At 37.3% G+C, this 14831-nt stretch overlaps 7 protein-coding genes across 7 annotated transcripts; 3 read left to right on the plus strand and 4 right to left on the minus strand.

Moving 5' to 3' along the window:
- Window positions 1–108: 108 nt before the first annotated feature.
- On the minus strand, window positions 109–1334 carry FDP41_001965 (uncharacterized protein; the record flags this gene model as incomplete). Its single annotated transcript, XM_044705107.1, has 6 exons — window positions 109–341; window positions 401–655; window positions 752–779; window positions 863–983; window positions 1048–1060; window positions 1160–1334. The coding sequence occupies 6 exons, from the start codon at window positions 1332–1334 to the stop codon at window positions 109–111; spliced, it is 825 nt and encodes a 274-aa protein (XP_044563608.1).
- A 553-nt stretch (window positions 1335–1887) lies between these two features.
- FDP41_001966 (uncharacterized protein) lies at window positions 1888–3787 on the plus strand (the record flags this gene model as incomplete). The annotated part of the gene is made up of 3 exons (XM_044705108.1): window positions 1888–1996; window positions 2145–2276; window positions 2514–3787. The coding sequence occupies 3 exons, from the start codon at window positions 1888–1890 to the stop codon at window positions 3785–3787; spliced, it is 1515 nt and encodes a 504-aa protein (XP_044563609.1).
- Window positions 3788–3936: 149 nt separating this feature from the next.
- FDP41_001967 (uncharacterized protein) lies at window positions 3937–5450 on the minus strand (the record flags this gene model as incomplete). Its single annotated transcript, XM_044705109.1, has 2 exons — window positions 3937–5104; window positions 5182–5450. 2 exons carry the CDS (start codon window positions 5448–5450, stop codon window positions 3937–3939), a joined length of 1437 nt encoding a protein of 478 aa, XP_044563610.1.
- A 1356-nt stretch (window positions 5451–6806) lies between these two features.
- FDP41_001968 (uncharacterized protein) lies at window positions 6807–9127 on the minus strand (the record flags this gene model as incomplete). The annotated part of the gene is made up of 7 exons (XM_044705110.1): window positions 6807–7030; window positions 7103–7354; window positions 7418–7423; window positions 7509–7574; window positions 7657–8606; window positions 8666–8760; window positions 8879–9127. 7 exons carry the CDS (start codon window positions 9125–9127, stop codon window positions 6807–6809), a joined length of 1842 nt encoding a protein of 613 aa, XP_044563611.1.
- A 1034-nt stretch (window positions 9128–10161) lies between these two features.
- On the plus strand, window positions 10162–10542 carry FDP41_001969 (uncharacterized protein; the record flags this gene model as incomplete). Its single annotated transcript, XM_044705111.1, has 1 exon — window positions 10162–10542. The coding sequence occupies one exon, from the start codon at window positions 10162–10164 to the stop codon at window positions 10540–10542; it is 381 nt and encodes a 126-aa protein (XP_044563612.1).
- Window positions 10543–10995: 453 nt separating this feature from the next.
- On the plus strand, window positions 10996–11826 carry FDP41_001970 (uncharacterized protein; the record flags this gene model as incomplete). The annotated part of the gene is made up of 1 exon (XM_044705113.1): window positions 10996–11826. One exon carries the CDS (start codon window positions 10996–10998, stop codon window positions 11824–11826), a length of 831 nt encoding a protein of 276 aa, XP_044563613.1.
- An 822-nt stretch (window positions 11827–12648) lies between these two features.
- Window positions 12649–14673, minus strand: FDP41_001971 (uncharacterized protein; the record flags this gene model as incomplete). Its single annotated transcript, XM_044705114.1, has 2 exons — window positions 12649–14458; window positions 14567–14673. 2 exons carry the CDS (start codon window positions 14671–14673, stop codon window positions 12649–12651), a joined length of 1917 nt encoding a protein of 638 aa, XP_044563614.1.
- Window positions 14674–14831: the final 158 nt, after the last annotated feature.

The raw sequence follows: 14831 nt of genomic DNA on the forward strand, positions 1-14831 counted from the left end.
CTCATGATGATTTAAATTTGTAATTTATAGTTTTATCTGGAGCGCATTATTGTTGTGAGCGTGCTCGAAGAATATGTACACCATTCGAGCAAAAGACACACGTTGATCTCAGTAACAACATGGACCTTTTTTAGAGGAGTCTTCTTTTCGTTCGTCTTTTTGGTACGACTTGTCAAAACTATTGGAACTGTTGTCACCAGTTCCAACAACGTTGAGCTCAGTTTTTTTGTGATCTCCTAATTGATTTTGTCCTTGTGACTGTAAGCTCATATTTTTGGTAATTTTCATAATGTGAGAAACTAAAAAGTGGAATGATGAGTCAATATTGATGTTTTTACGGGCTGTGAATAGTTGTTGGTAGAATACGTCAGCAAATGACTAAAGTCCATGTGCTACTTACCTGATGTTTCAAACCAAGCGATAAATCCATTTTCCTTTGCAAACTTGTTCATCTTTGTCTTATCAATGGTTATTTCAGGTAAGTCACACTTATTTGCTAATAGAATCATGGGTATAGGAGTAACTCCATCAGGAAGGACCACTTTCGAGTTGATATCGTCTCTCCATTTTTTCACGTTATCCAAAGTAGAAGGTCTTGAGATATCAAAGCAAACTACAGCAGCAATAGCGTATTTGTAGTAAACTCGTGTCATGGCTATTGTGAAATAATTTTGAAATTGTGTAATTATAATAATTTTAAATTGAATCATTTTGGAATTGTCATGTCACAGGTGGCATTATCCAAACTTACCTCCAAAGCGTTCATGCCCAGCAATATCCTATTTTTAAAATTGTTGTAATTGTGACAAAATATTAATTTCAACGATATATCTTCTTCTTCGAAATGAAATGTACAACATACCCATAATTGCAATGAGACTGAAGTGTTTTCATTCCAATCGATGTGCTTTAAGCAAAAGTCAACACCAATGGTTATACGATAATTACTTGTAAATTCTCCTGTGCAATATCTTCGAATAAGGCTACATTTTACAAAAGCAACAACATCCTCCGATATAACTTGAATATCTCACTAAATATTCTTACCTTGTTTTTCCCACTATTTTTCAGTCCATCCATGCAGCGCAGAATACATAGATGTAAAATCAATATTTTAAGAATCATTTTCAAAATTCACATTCACGAACGCTAAACCTACCTGCATAGTCACCAACCACTAAGACTTTGTACAGGTGGTTATTTGTCTTATTACTCGGTTGATCACTTCCATTGCTACTTGATGCTTGCGCCGATGGCACTATCGAACTGTCCAACTGACTATTGTGTTCATCATCAACATGATTTGAATAATTTAAAATATCGTCGTCGTCCATACTGTATAAATTTCCGCTTGAATGCAAAAGGTTTTAAATTTTACAAAATTGAATCAATGAGTTATAGAGATGATTGTAACGATCAAAAATCCCTCTCCAATGATCTCTCTATATTTGAACAATCGTATTACCGTAAATAATAATATTATTTCATAGAACACACACTCTTGATCGTTCACCACAAACACTCTACATACACAAGTTCCGTATACTTTTATAAATACAACTATAATAATTGTTGATATCCGTGTGTGATTCCGAGTCTTGGACAACGATCTTCCTTTTTATTAGTTTTAGTTCTTTGATATTGCCCAACACAGAAGAAGAATTTTTTCAAAAGATTTTTTCATCCCAGAAAAGCCGATGTTTGATATGCTTGTTGCGAGAGAAAGAAGAGTACCATTAGAGATGATCTTGAAAAGAGAACCAACCATCTTTAACAACAAGAATCACTGAAAGCAATGAAAAGAGAAGAGGACAAAAAAGAGTTTGAGTTTTTCAAAGGAGAGGCAAACACACGATTCGGGAAAATCAAAAACGAATTTATTAAAAAATGTTCAAATCTTCATCCAAAGTTATTCTCAATCAACACAAGACTGGTGCCTTGTTGCTCGGTCGTTCTTTGAACGGATCATCAAGCCGTTTCTATGCTACTGATAAGAGTAAGTCGTTTAATAGTATTGGTTGGATGAATGTATCATCAATGATTAATCTTCCATCTGTATTATTCCTCTTATGAATTTATTTGCGGACCGCAATATTTCATATGATGATGGGTGAACAATATATTAACATTATTGTGGAAAACAGAACAAGTTGTTATTGTCGGTGGTGGTCCAGGTGGATATGTAGCAGCAATTAAAGCAGCTCAACTCGGTCTCAAGACTGTTTGTGTTGAAAAGAGAGGAACATTGGGTGGTACTTGTTTGAATGTTGGTTGCAGTAAGTATAGGATTCATTTTACACACCTTCAACAACATTAATGTTTGTTTGGAATTACCTTCACAACCCATCTTCTTCACACATATTATTATGGAATTGTATTTACTTTCATTTAATTATGGTGGACTCTCTCCTTGGTGCGGATCAATAATCAACTATTTTCAATCAAAATGATGGGCGTCGATAATTTTGAATTTAATATTTAACGATAATACCAATGCATCAATGAACGAATAGTTCCTTCAAAGGCCTTGCTTCACGCTTCCCACATGTATCACGAAGCTCACGGATCAACCTTCGCCAAGTGGGGTATCTCATTGAAGGATGTTAAAATTGATGTTGCTACAATGCAAAAACAAAAGGAAAAGGCTGTTTCCGGATTGACAGGAGGCATTGAACATCTTTTCAAAAAGTATAAAGTTGAATATGTAAAGGGTGAAGGTACCATCGTCGGAAAGAACGAAGTTGCTGTTAAGGGTTTGGACGGAAAGAATGATACAATCACAACAGAGAATATTGTTATTGCAACTGGTTCTGAGCCTACTCCTCTTCCATTCCTCCCATTCGACGAGAAGGTAATCTTGTCATCCACTGGTGCTCTCTCACTTGGCCACATTCCAAAGAGAATGGTCGTTATTGGAGCTGGTGTCATTGGTTTGGAAATGGGATCTGTTTATTCTCGTTTAGGATCTGAAGTCACAGTCGTTGAATATGCTGACCGTGTTTCTCCATTCTTGGACAAGGAAGTGAGTGCCACATTGAAGAAGATTTTGGAAAAGCAAGGAATGAAATTCAAATTGGGAGTTGCTGTCAAGTCAGGAAAGATCGTCGATGGAAATAAGGTTGTTCTTGAACTTGCCAATAATGCCTCTGGTGCAGTTGAATCCTTCGAAGCTGATGTTGCTTTGATTAGTATTGGTAGACGTCCATACACTCAAAATTTGGGCTTGAACAATGTTGGTATTCCTCTCGACGAACGTGGACGTGTTGTCATTGATGAACACTTCCGTACAAAGGTTCCAAATATTTATGCAATTGGTGACGCTGTAAGAGGACCAATGCTTGCTCACAAGGCTGAAGATGAAGGTCTGGCAGTTGCCGAGTCATTGGCTGGACGTCATGGTCACGTCAATTATGATGCCATTCCAAACGTTATTTACACTCATCCTGAAATTGCTTCTGTTGGTAAGACTGAAGAAGAGTTGACAAAGGAAGGCATCAAATATAAGGTCGGAAAATTCCCATACATGGGTAACTCTCGTGCTCGTACAATTGATGATGGTACTGAAGGATTTGTTAAGATTTTGACTGATGCTCAAACTGATAAGGTTTTGGGAGTTCACATCATTGGTATTTATGCTGGTGAATTGATTTCTGAAGCAGTTTTGGCTATGGAATATGGAGCTAGCGCTGAAGACATTGCCCGTACATGTCATGCTCACCCAACATTGTCTGAAGCTGTTAAGGAAGCTGCTCTGGCTGCTTATGATGGTAAACCAATCCATTTCTAAGTTAATTCAAAGACCTACATTGGATTTTCTCAACATTCTTAAGTTATAATATAAATTGAAAATTCACGCGTGACTTTACTCATGGAATGACTCGTATCCTTAATTTTCTCGTTGTCAAGTACTTGCTACTATCAATGACTATCGTATTGTCATTCCTTTCGAGGATTGTTCAACGCATTGCCAGGTCTAAAATTGCGGGCAGTGTTCGCCAAAAATTGAGCACTCGGAGGTGCATGTCTGCGCTTCTTTGTGGAAGGGCTGATCGTGATTTCTTGCTTATTCGTACATGCGAGACCAGAGGATGACATTGATCCACAACCAATATGGTTGTCAGCACCGCCATCACTCGAATTCTTTTGATGAGCTTGGGGTGAGTGTGATGCTGTTTGTTGTTGATTTAAGTCAACTGCATGATGCGTATTTTTCAATAGCTGCTCAATAGCAGAAACAATATGGCCATACTTTTTAGAAATACGACCATACTTGGACAGAAATAAAAGACCTTTGTAATCTTTCACTAAATTCTTGAGAATTTGTTCTTGAGTGGCCACTCTCATAATTATATCTGGATCAAAATACAGCTCCAGGTGAGTTTGTGCAGCAATAGCAAACGCAAAAACAAACGATGCTGTCATTCCAAGGAAAACAGGATTTTCAGTCAACGCACTGATTACATCCGCTTCTTTGAGAATGGTATGTTTAAAAGAAAACTTGATGATTGGATCTTGGCATTTGGAAAGTACTACTCTCAATGATTCAATATTAAGGTAAGTCACAGTAAGGGTATCCTTAAATAATCCAATTTCAATATACTCTGGCGCGTGTTGTAGATCTTTGTGGTGAGATTTCATTAATAAATGAATGTTTGCTAACACTTCTGTTTGTCTCACATAGTTTCGTTCGTTTAAATCTTCATCGACTATTGCAATCATTTCGTCTGGCATTTCTCTTCCTGTAGATATTTTAAAGGCAACTGAAAGTAATTGACTGTACTTGACATGTGGTTCCCATGATACTCGATGATCAAAGAAAAAGAGTTTTGTCACACCTCGCTTCTTATCCAAATTGTCAACATTGAAAACATTGCTATGAAAGCATTGCTGACCTTTCAGCATTCTTCTTTTCCTTCTCTCAAAATATTGATCAACAATGGAAACATATTGTTTGGCAAGTTCATCTTCACCTTCACCAGCAAGAAAATAGGCCAAGTAATTATAGGTCGACAAGACACTAAAACTGTCAAAATCATCAAAAATTAACCCTAAATACTTTTTTGATACATTAAATGATTCCAACGCTTTTTCTCTTCTTCCAGTGCTTATGTATCACATTAATTATCCAATAAAATAATTAATAGTGGAATAAGGTAAAATGTGTGTTTTCAGACAACTTACTATTGGTCACACAATGCCTGTATGGCATAAAACAATGCCAGAGAATATTCATCCTGTTGGAGCTCTTGCTCTTCAACAAAAGTGTCATTATTTTTAAAGAATAAGGTTTCCATACACGGATAATTAATCACAGCCATTCCCATCGCCATTTTTCTGAAATACAATGTTAAGGTCTGTTTTTTCACACAACTTCTCATCATGGACTCACTCCATTGAATTTGAGGCATCTCTGAAGAGACGACTCGTTTGCCGAGAGACGATCGTTGCATTCCATTATTGTTGTTTCTCCTACTTTCTATATTTACAATGATGGTGGTGGAGGAATGTTCAACATTTTCAATTTTTGTACATTCCATATTTGAAGTCCTTCTTAGATATTGTTTGTCCCTCTCTTGTAAATGCATTCCCTTGCATGAATTTCACATTCAGAACATTTAGGCAATGTTTTTGAACATTTTCGATGTAATTTTCTGCAACTCACACACGAGAGTAAGGGCACCAACTGTTTCTTGTTGTCATTGTAATCAACATTAATGGGTGATCTAATCCTATTAATAGTATTCACCACATGCATATCATTTGTGAGTGCCATTCCATTCACAAATTTTGAAAATGTGATGGTTCTTTGAGTTTTTGAGAAAACATCTTGTTGATTCAATGTTTGTCGTCGTTCAGCATCATCTCCTTTTGTCAACATTATTTCACTTTTGGCAGCGTGACATTGCAAAAAATTATCTCATCCTTGTCGTGGTCGACAGAATGATTGTTATTGCTATGATTCTCATCTATGATACAGCAGCGGTTCAATCTTGGTTCTTGCTGTTCTGTGGCAATGAATGTTTGTTGATTCAATTTGTAAATGGGTGCTACTATTTTCTGTGATTCGGAATTTGGAAGATTGACTTGTTGTGGTTGACATTTCACACATGTTACTGAGGATGAAGGATGTTTATCAAGTATGGATGGATAAAAGCCTTCCCGTGACGCCGGTGGTGATGTTGTTGTGTCAAAAGTCAAAGTAGGGTCAAGAGCCGAAACAAAAGGCTGTTGGGACATTTTTTTGAATGTTTACTCGTACTAAAGAGGAGTACCTTTCCTCTCATTTACAACATGCAACGACTTGAAATTAGGTAAAAATGCTAGTATATCTTCAAAATGTCTCCAATGTCAGTTGTCAAACAAAGCTATGTCACAACACCATCCACAAATTTGCCACGAGAAGAAATTTGAAAATTTCCACCGTCACAATTAATGCAGATTGTTTGAAATTCATTCCTCTTTTAAAATCCTTTCTCAACCATGCAAATCCGGATTTTATCGGCTGTGCTCAGCTGGAGCTGTCACCAACTTTGGCAGCAAGGACCTGGCTGAATGACTCTGTTCGCTGCGGCTTGAAGAGGGCCCTCTTTCAAAAGTATTCTTTTTCTTGTATAAATTAAGATTATTAATTCTTTCACATTCATAATTGAAGAAAATCTGAAGATTTAAATGGTATCAATTGTCATTACTCAATAAGAACAGTTCATGTTATTGCATCAGTTGTCAAACAGAGCAAAGAGTAGATCAGAGTTGGAGATTACGAGCAAGAGTGGAATAATGAGAATCTCGAGTTTCAAATCAATTGTTTATTCAGAAGCAGGAGTTGAAACATTCCTTAAAGCCTTCTTATCTTTAATATGAGCGAACAAGACTCTATTAATCTTTACATAACCATCAGAGTCATTGTCATCTGGATACTCTTCTTGATCTACTCCCGAATTGAATGACAAGGCACCGTCATCCTCATGTCTATTGGAGTAATCGTTTTGAAGCACACAAATACCTCCACAATAACCACCACCGCCTCCACCTATTGTGAATAAAAACATCAATTCAGTTCAGTTAAAATATATCAGATTGTGACTCCATTATCAATACAAACCTTCATAGAGTGATCCACCACCGCCTCCAAAACCTCCATTGGCACCACAACTATTGGAGAAAGTACCACCTTCACCTCCATTGAGGAAACTCTTTCCTCCAACACATTGATCGCCATTGGATCCATCTTTGTAGAAACCTCCACCACCGCCTCCTCTGTCACCCTTAGCACTTGTATCCTTTCTTGCAGAGTAGAGCTCTGGATGACAGCCACGACCACCAGGGCCTGCTACTTTCCAAGAATACCAATTGGCTGCCATTATTTTCAAAAAAAGAAATATTGAACATGAGAAAAGCGAGAGTTGCCATCACTTACCTCCAGCTGTGTTAAGAAAAAAACGTCAAAAATTTCAACAAAAAAAGAATTAAGCATATGCAAAGCTACAATAACAATTCCAAACACTTACATCCACCAGCAGCCACAATAAGAGGTTCACCATTCACAGCTACAAAGGTTCCTCCTCCACCTCCGCCTGTTCAAATTCATTGCAATGAATTACACGAGAGATTGGTCCCATCAAAACAGTTAATAATCAACAATGTATCAATACTCACCTGCACCACATGAGCTACCATTAAGACAATCATCACCACATTGACCTACCAAGATGGTTAACAAAGTTCCTCTCCTTAAATGGAAGGTGCCACTCACTCTGGCTCCGTATCCTTCACGTTGAGATCCTGAATATGTGTTTTTTCCTCCTCTCGCACCAGCTGCAATGATTCGATAATAACCCGTAATTGGGATCACCCATTCTTGTTTTCCTCCCACAAGCTTCACCTTATCTTTCAAGAATTTACAGTGATCATAGTGATTACCAATGGTTAGGGGACCCGTTCGGCCTTTTTGTCCCAATGTTGTGAATTTAATATCAAAACCTTTGGGAATGTAACTTTCTAAAATGCATTCTCTTTCTTGATATCTATAGTCTCTGACAATGTGACTGGCGTCTGGGTTCAACTTGAATTTCATGGCATCATAAATAATGGGGAACAACTCTTGTCTCTTGTGTTCCAACAGTGGATGTGCATCAATGGTAGAAAGAATCTCTTCATCTACGAGGGGGAATCTAATTTCAGCAAGTAGTTCATCCAAATACTGCATTCTTGTTTCTTTAGAATGTTCAACCCACTTCATAATTGCTTTCAAAAGGGATCCTTCACTGCAAATAAGTTGTTTACCTCTAACTAACAATCTAATATCGTCAATGGACAATAATACAAATTGCTTTGCCTCTGAAAAATCATCAAATTCTGCAGCAATCTTGGTCAATAGAGTGTTTTTGAGGCCACTGATTTCCGTGTACTTATTTACATATTTTTCACACTTATCCAACAAGAGGAAACAGTGTTCGGCATCAATATCAGTTTCCTTCATTGTCTGGAGAGTTAACTCTTCCAAATCCTTCACACCATATCGATTTGCAAAAGCGTAAAGATCAACAAAGTTATCGATCGAATGATTGGCGGTATCACCTCGATGAACAACACTCAAGAATAGATCCCTTTTTTAGCGGAATTATTGAAATGCATCTCGTAAATTCAAACTCGTCTCTGTACTTACATGGCTGTTTCATTAGTCTCTACTTTCACTTCAAAACCAGGGGTGAAATCAGATCCGTACAATTGGTCCTTTAACACTGAGCTCCAATTGGCAATCTTGCATACAGATCATTAAATTTTCATCACAGAAAGCCATCAAGTTTTCAAGGAGATCAATAATAATAAAACAATTCAATTCCAAACGGAGAGATCAGTAACCACACGGAATACCTACCAAGGCTCTTACGATCGGATACTTCTTTCCAGAATCAACCACCAAAACAGCATCAGCAAGATCTTTGTTTGAGAGAAGTTGGTTCAACTTGCTCAAAGTCTTATCGGTACATTCCATCCAAACCTCTTCTTCATGATCATCAAAAGATGAAATAGAAGAGCCGGTCTTCTTATTTTCGCTCTCTTTGGATAGAGAAACACTTGTTTTTGATTTCTTGTTCTTTCCTAACGAAAAGAGAGAGGAAAGCATGTCGTAATAGGATCGGAGCGTGAAGCAAATTTTTTATAAAATTGTTGTTTTGTTTATTCTTCCTGGAATTGCACACCAAGATGAACTTGAGTTCCAGGTTCTACTACAGCCCACAAGAGGAAGAGGTTGATCAAAAGAGTTTGTCTTTGCTGGAAGAATTATAACTTGGAAAGGCCCAAACGATGATCTGAAATAAAGCAGTCTGTAAAATAAGGACACTTGTCCAGGAGACGTATAAAATGATTGAAATTCCATTTCCAAATCTTTTAATTCTGAGGACCTCTCAGTTCAAGAAGTTGTTGTTAACACACATGTTGTTATTCATGAATTGTTCGAAGAATGTTTTCATCCTAAATATTAATTGGGTGGTAAAAACAATAGAATTATTACCATTCATCCATTCTCCATTTTCAGTTTACAAGATAATAATCTGAGTGAAGAGCTTTTTGTTCAATTCGAATGAACCATTTCATTAAATCCTTCGCTTCTTAAATTCGAAATCTTTTCATTTTGAAGAGGTTTGCATTAATTGATAATTCTTTCTTATTTGAAGCATCAACTAGCCCATGAAGCTATCCTCCTTCCCAGAGTGTCCACACATCAGTCGACCAAATGAAAAAAGTCATGTTATAAATAGTCAATCCCCAAAAAGTCTCATGCTTTTCATTCATGATGAAAAATATTATATATGGCAACTCGAGTAAATGAATCTCCGTTCCCCTTGTCATCCACGTAAGAAAGTGGAAATTTCTCAAAAGCCACTACACGGAATCCTTAATCTTTTTTCTGCACATCTTTTGTTTTGGAAAGCAGGGCGATCTTTAAACACAAATAGAAAGATCACTACCTAGCCAATGTTATAACCATCCCAAAAGAATGTGGGGAACCCTGGTTGACTCGTTTGTTGAGTCTCAACTGGGACTTTAAGTCAACTCTCACCATCAGAAATGCTCTTTATGTTCAAAAAAAAAACTCCTCCAACCCCCTCTCACTCACTCACTCACTCAAATTGGTACAATCTATGCTCAATGAAAATGGAACCAAAGGTTTCAACGAGAGTATTAGTTACCTTGTCTTCAAAGGCGAATCCACTTGTCTTGATGATTCGATTGATCCTTTTAACGCTGCTGGCATGGTGGTTCATGTTTCCTCAATGTGTGAGTTCCATGTCTAATGTAATGTTGGATCAGTACTCTTCGCATGTTGGTGAGTATAACAACGATCACATGAATCATGTCGTTTCAACAAGTGAAGAGGATGAGTTTTCTCATGAATGGGGAAATGAGCAAGTCGAGGAGGATATTTGGAGGTCCATCTCTCACGAGAGAATGGCAAGAAGACAAAGCCTCTTTGAAGAGAGTGAATTCTCCATGGCCCTTGCTGAGTTATTTTACGCTGAGAGAGCCATGACATGATCCACAGAAACTCTCAATAGTTACTGAAAGAAAAAGGGCAAAACTTTTGAAGGGTGGTCAGCTGTTCCTGGAAGAACAATAAAAAAATTTTGAGGAGTGGAAGGAACAACATGATTAAGGATCTTTTGGAAAGTAACGAAAATTGTTTTGTTGTTCACAAACTCTTTGTTTTACTATTAGACCATCAGGATTGACTGGTTAAGGATAGGGAGAAGTGTTTCTTTGGTCATGAGATAAGTAAGAAACACTCAATGACGTACGATCCTTTATTGTATGGTACTGATCTAAGCATGCACGATTCGCAACATCGAGAAATAAAATTGATTGTGATTGGAAATTTTTCAAATAAGGAAATTCCAAATCAATACCATTGATTCATACACATGTGGAAACGATTATCTTTTTGGCCTCCGTACAATCAATATATTGACAAAAAGAACAGTCGTCATCATCATGATGCAGGTATCTCTCGAACGTCCTTGTAACAATGCAAACGCCACAACAACAACCCATCATCATTGTGCTTTAATCAATTCGCCATCACTGAATCAATCACCACAACGGCTTGAAACCTCTCCTCCTCCTTCTCCTCAAGCATTGGAAATGATCCAGTCGTCTTCACTTACATCGGGTTGGAGTGGATTCTATGAAGTTTTACTTCACTGTTTACGTTCATTGAGAAGAATGATGTTTATTCTCATCAGTAACAGTGGTAGTCACGAAACAGAGAATCCCTCCACGACTACTACGAGTACTTTATGCCATGTGAATCCGTTTTCTCTTGTTGTATCATCACCGTCACAGTCATCATCATCACCTCATGAAAAGTCCATCCTTATGAAAGATCGTCCTCTCCCCTCTTCAACTTGTTGTTCGGATCATACCATTGCTTTTAAAATCCCAAGTAGAGCAACAAAACAAGAAGAAGAATCTCCAATCCACATGCAAGTGGAATCATTGAGTTGTTGTGCACAACATTCCAACTCTCAAAATGAATGGACAAGGAGCAGTGAAAGTTGCGACTTGCACACACCACGAACAACGTCGCCAAAGATGCTTGAAACTCAATCCTTGCCATCATCCAATGCATCACTTGGTTCGACGTCGTCATCTCCTATTTCATCCTCTTTTTCTTCATGTGAAGATTTGCATACTTTTCTTGAATATGGCAGAAGACAGAGTTTGTTTGAACCTGGGGAGTACGTTTCGGTCATGACAGAAATATTAGATACAGAGAATTCCAAGAAACAGAAACAACATTCGAATGGTTTGCAACTGCAATGAACAAGTGTGAAAAAGTCTTTTGGGCTTGAGATTATTTTGTGAAAAAACAGTCTGTGAATATGTGACTTCAAAAAATTTGAAACAGACTCTTCTGAAGGGGGTAAACTGAAAAAACTTCCAATCAGGTTGACCTAAAAAAGACTCTTTTTTTGATCATGATCTGAAATGCAATTGTGATCTGGAAAGGGATGTATTTCGTTCTTCTAGGTATGATATTCTCTTCGTGAAAGTTAGAATCATCTAATAAAGAACAATAAGTGATCCGTTGCGGATCGTTTTTGTTTAAGGAAAACATATCTAACACAAAAAGCTTTCAGAGTGAAGAACTTGGAGCCCTAAAGAATTACGTTTAAATACAAGACTCTCTTTGTTGTTGGATTACATGTGGTTAAATATCAAGATCATTATATTTCGATAGATTACGGATTGACAATACTATATTCCTACTATGGCGCAAATCAATATTGCTCGTTATTTTGCCACTCATGATATTATTAAGTCAAAATCTGGAACTAACACTTATGATTCTCCAGAAAAGAACGAGAATGGAATTGTGTCACCAAAGAGTGATATATTCACTCTTGACGTACTTTTCAAGAAGATAAGCATGATATGCAAGATCTGGTTTCAAAAATGTGTAACTATAGGATAGAATGGATGCTACATGTTACTTAGAGTGCTTGTTCGAAAAATATCCTGAAGAAACTGAAAACGCAGTCGCCTTTTTTACAGACACTATTCGATTCAGAAAAGAGCTAGAAAGATCGCCCAACTTACTTGACATATGCAGAGCTCTGATGATCAAGTGTAATACATGTCCTTTTAAAAGAGCTTTCCCAAAATCTCATTTTGAGATAAATCTCTCCAATAATGCTGTATCAAGTCTGACATAATGCTGTGCAGGGCAATATGAAACATGTGAGAGGTTGGAGTTTCTAATCTTAATGAAATGATTTGCACAATATCCTTTGGTATTACAACATGATACTTTGCGTTCAACGAAAAATATTCGTCAAACAGCAGTCTTGCTTGTGTCTCCATTTCTTTAAGGCCTTGTTCGGATGTGGTTCGAGGCGACAATGTAGAAAATCGTTCTTTAAATTCACAAATGCGTAAACAGCATCTGACTTGATTGTAAAGACAAGTGTCCTTCCTATCACTCCAATTTAAAATTGCGTCACGATATGAATTTTCAGTCAACATTTCGAGAAAGAAAATATGCGTGGATGGAAATAAGATGGTCATTTCTCGTTCAAGGAGCTCAATATGCTCACGTTCTGATTCTTGTTGCATAAATAATTTTTCATTTTCTTGCTCAAGTATTTCAAGTTGCTTGGAGAGCAATAATACTTTGGTTCTCAATAGTTTAGCTTCCTTTTCATATGATCGCTCTAGATGATGTTTAAACTTTTCAACACGGCTGCCAATTTTGTGTTTGTGTTCGGATAATTGTTGTAGAATGGCAGTTGATTGAAAGTTGTTCTCTAAAACATTGCCACTAATGACGAACAAATGTTCAACAATGACGTTGTCATCGCTGCTGCATTCTGAGTCTTCACTATCCTCGTCCTCAGGGCTATTCGTTTGACTGTGTCCACCACGTACAGTATTATAAATCAACTCTTTTGCCTTATTCTCTCCACTACTGGCTAAGAGTATTTCATTGAAATCCTTTTCGTCTTGTTGAACTACTTCAGCATTGGATTGAGTAATGGTGTCAGCAGTCGGTAAAGAGTCGCTCCATACTACATTTGGATTTACCAATCGAAATACAGCCATGAAGGCCATCTCAGAAAAATCTTCGTCGTGGTGGTTGTGATCAATCTCTCCAAGTGATATTTCGACAGCAAATACTCTTCCAGATTTTGTCTTTCCAACCACATTCCTTGGTTTTCCAATCATTCTCTTCACTCTATGCTTTACATATTCAGCCATGTACTCGTCGTGGTGACTGGCAAACATTGAAGGCATCAATACCTTAACACTCTCACCAATTAATTCTGTATGTTCCCATTCAAATAAAACCTCTGCTGAGTTGTTAACACCCAAAATAATGCCCTTTTCATTTGCAATGATCGTTGGATCGGTCATCATCTCAACAAGTTTTGAAATTTTCAACCCTTTTTGAAAGAGCTCAAAGTTAATACTCTTTGGGATGTGTTCCAACAAGCTTTGAATTGAAAGAGAAGACGATGATGTGATAGACGAGGTGGAAAAATCTGGCATTTGATAATGACTTTTCGACAATTCATATTTGACATGTTCATAAACGATCTCGAAGCCTCGTATCCACATGACGTATTGTTCATCACTTGGTGCCACCACTAAAAGGGTTTCTCTTTCTCCCAACGAATTTTCCACAAATAGTAATAAACTATTTTCTTTACCACAAATATGAAGAGCAGGTTGTGGAAGAGATGGTACGACTGTTGAATCAAGAGCAAGAACAACAGAACCACCTTGACCTTGCTCAGTGATCACTGAGGAAGAAGCATCCTTTTTGTTATCCATTTTGCGCTCTAGTTGAAGTGAAGAAGAAGAATACACCATGAGATATCTTTGCAAGGGTGTATGGAAATTAGAGGATTTAAATTTGATGAGCACTCCATCCTTGGATAATGTAAAGAAAAATCTGAACATGTTCAGATCATCATCGTCATTCGCATGGAAGGGTTATTATCATTTCAATGAAACAGAGTTGTTTTGTTGTTGTGATTCTTAAAATCAATAATGGACCTACTTTTTCCATCTTCCGAATAATCCATCTTGTCTCATAATTAATTCTCCACTCGCAATCATGATTTGGTTTTCATCTTGATGATGATTCTGGTGACTTCTTGGGTGCATATGGTTGTATGAATGTGTTGGTTGAGAAATTACATCAACGACCTGTTGTGGGCTCAATTTTTCAGTTGAGTGTTTGAGTGGTGTGAATCACTCCAGGCATCGGCAGAGCGAAAAGCCTCTTTGTTGTTTGTTTGACTTCTGAAGTGTTTTAATTTTCT

The sequence above is a fragment of the Naegleria fowleri genome, assembly GCF_008403515.1.
Source record: "Naegleria fowleri strain ATCC 30894 chromosome Unknown tig28, whole genome shotgun sequence".
Classification (NCBI taxonomy): domain Eukaryota; phylum Heterolobosea; class Eutetramitea; order Acrasida; family Naegleriidae; genus Naegleria; species Naegleria fowleri.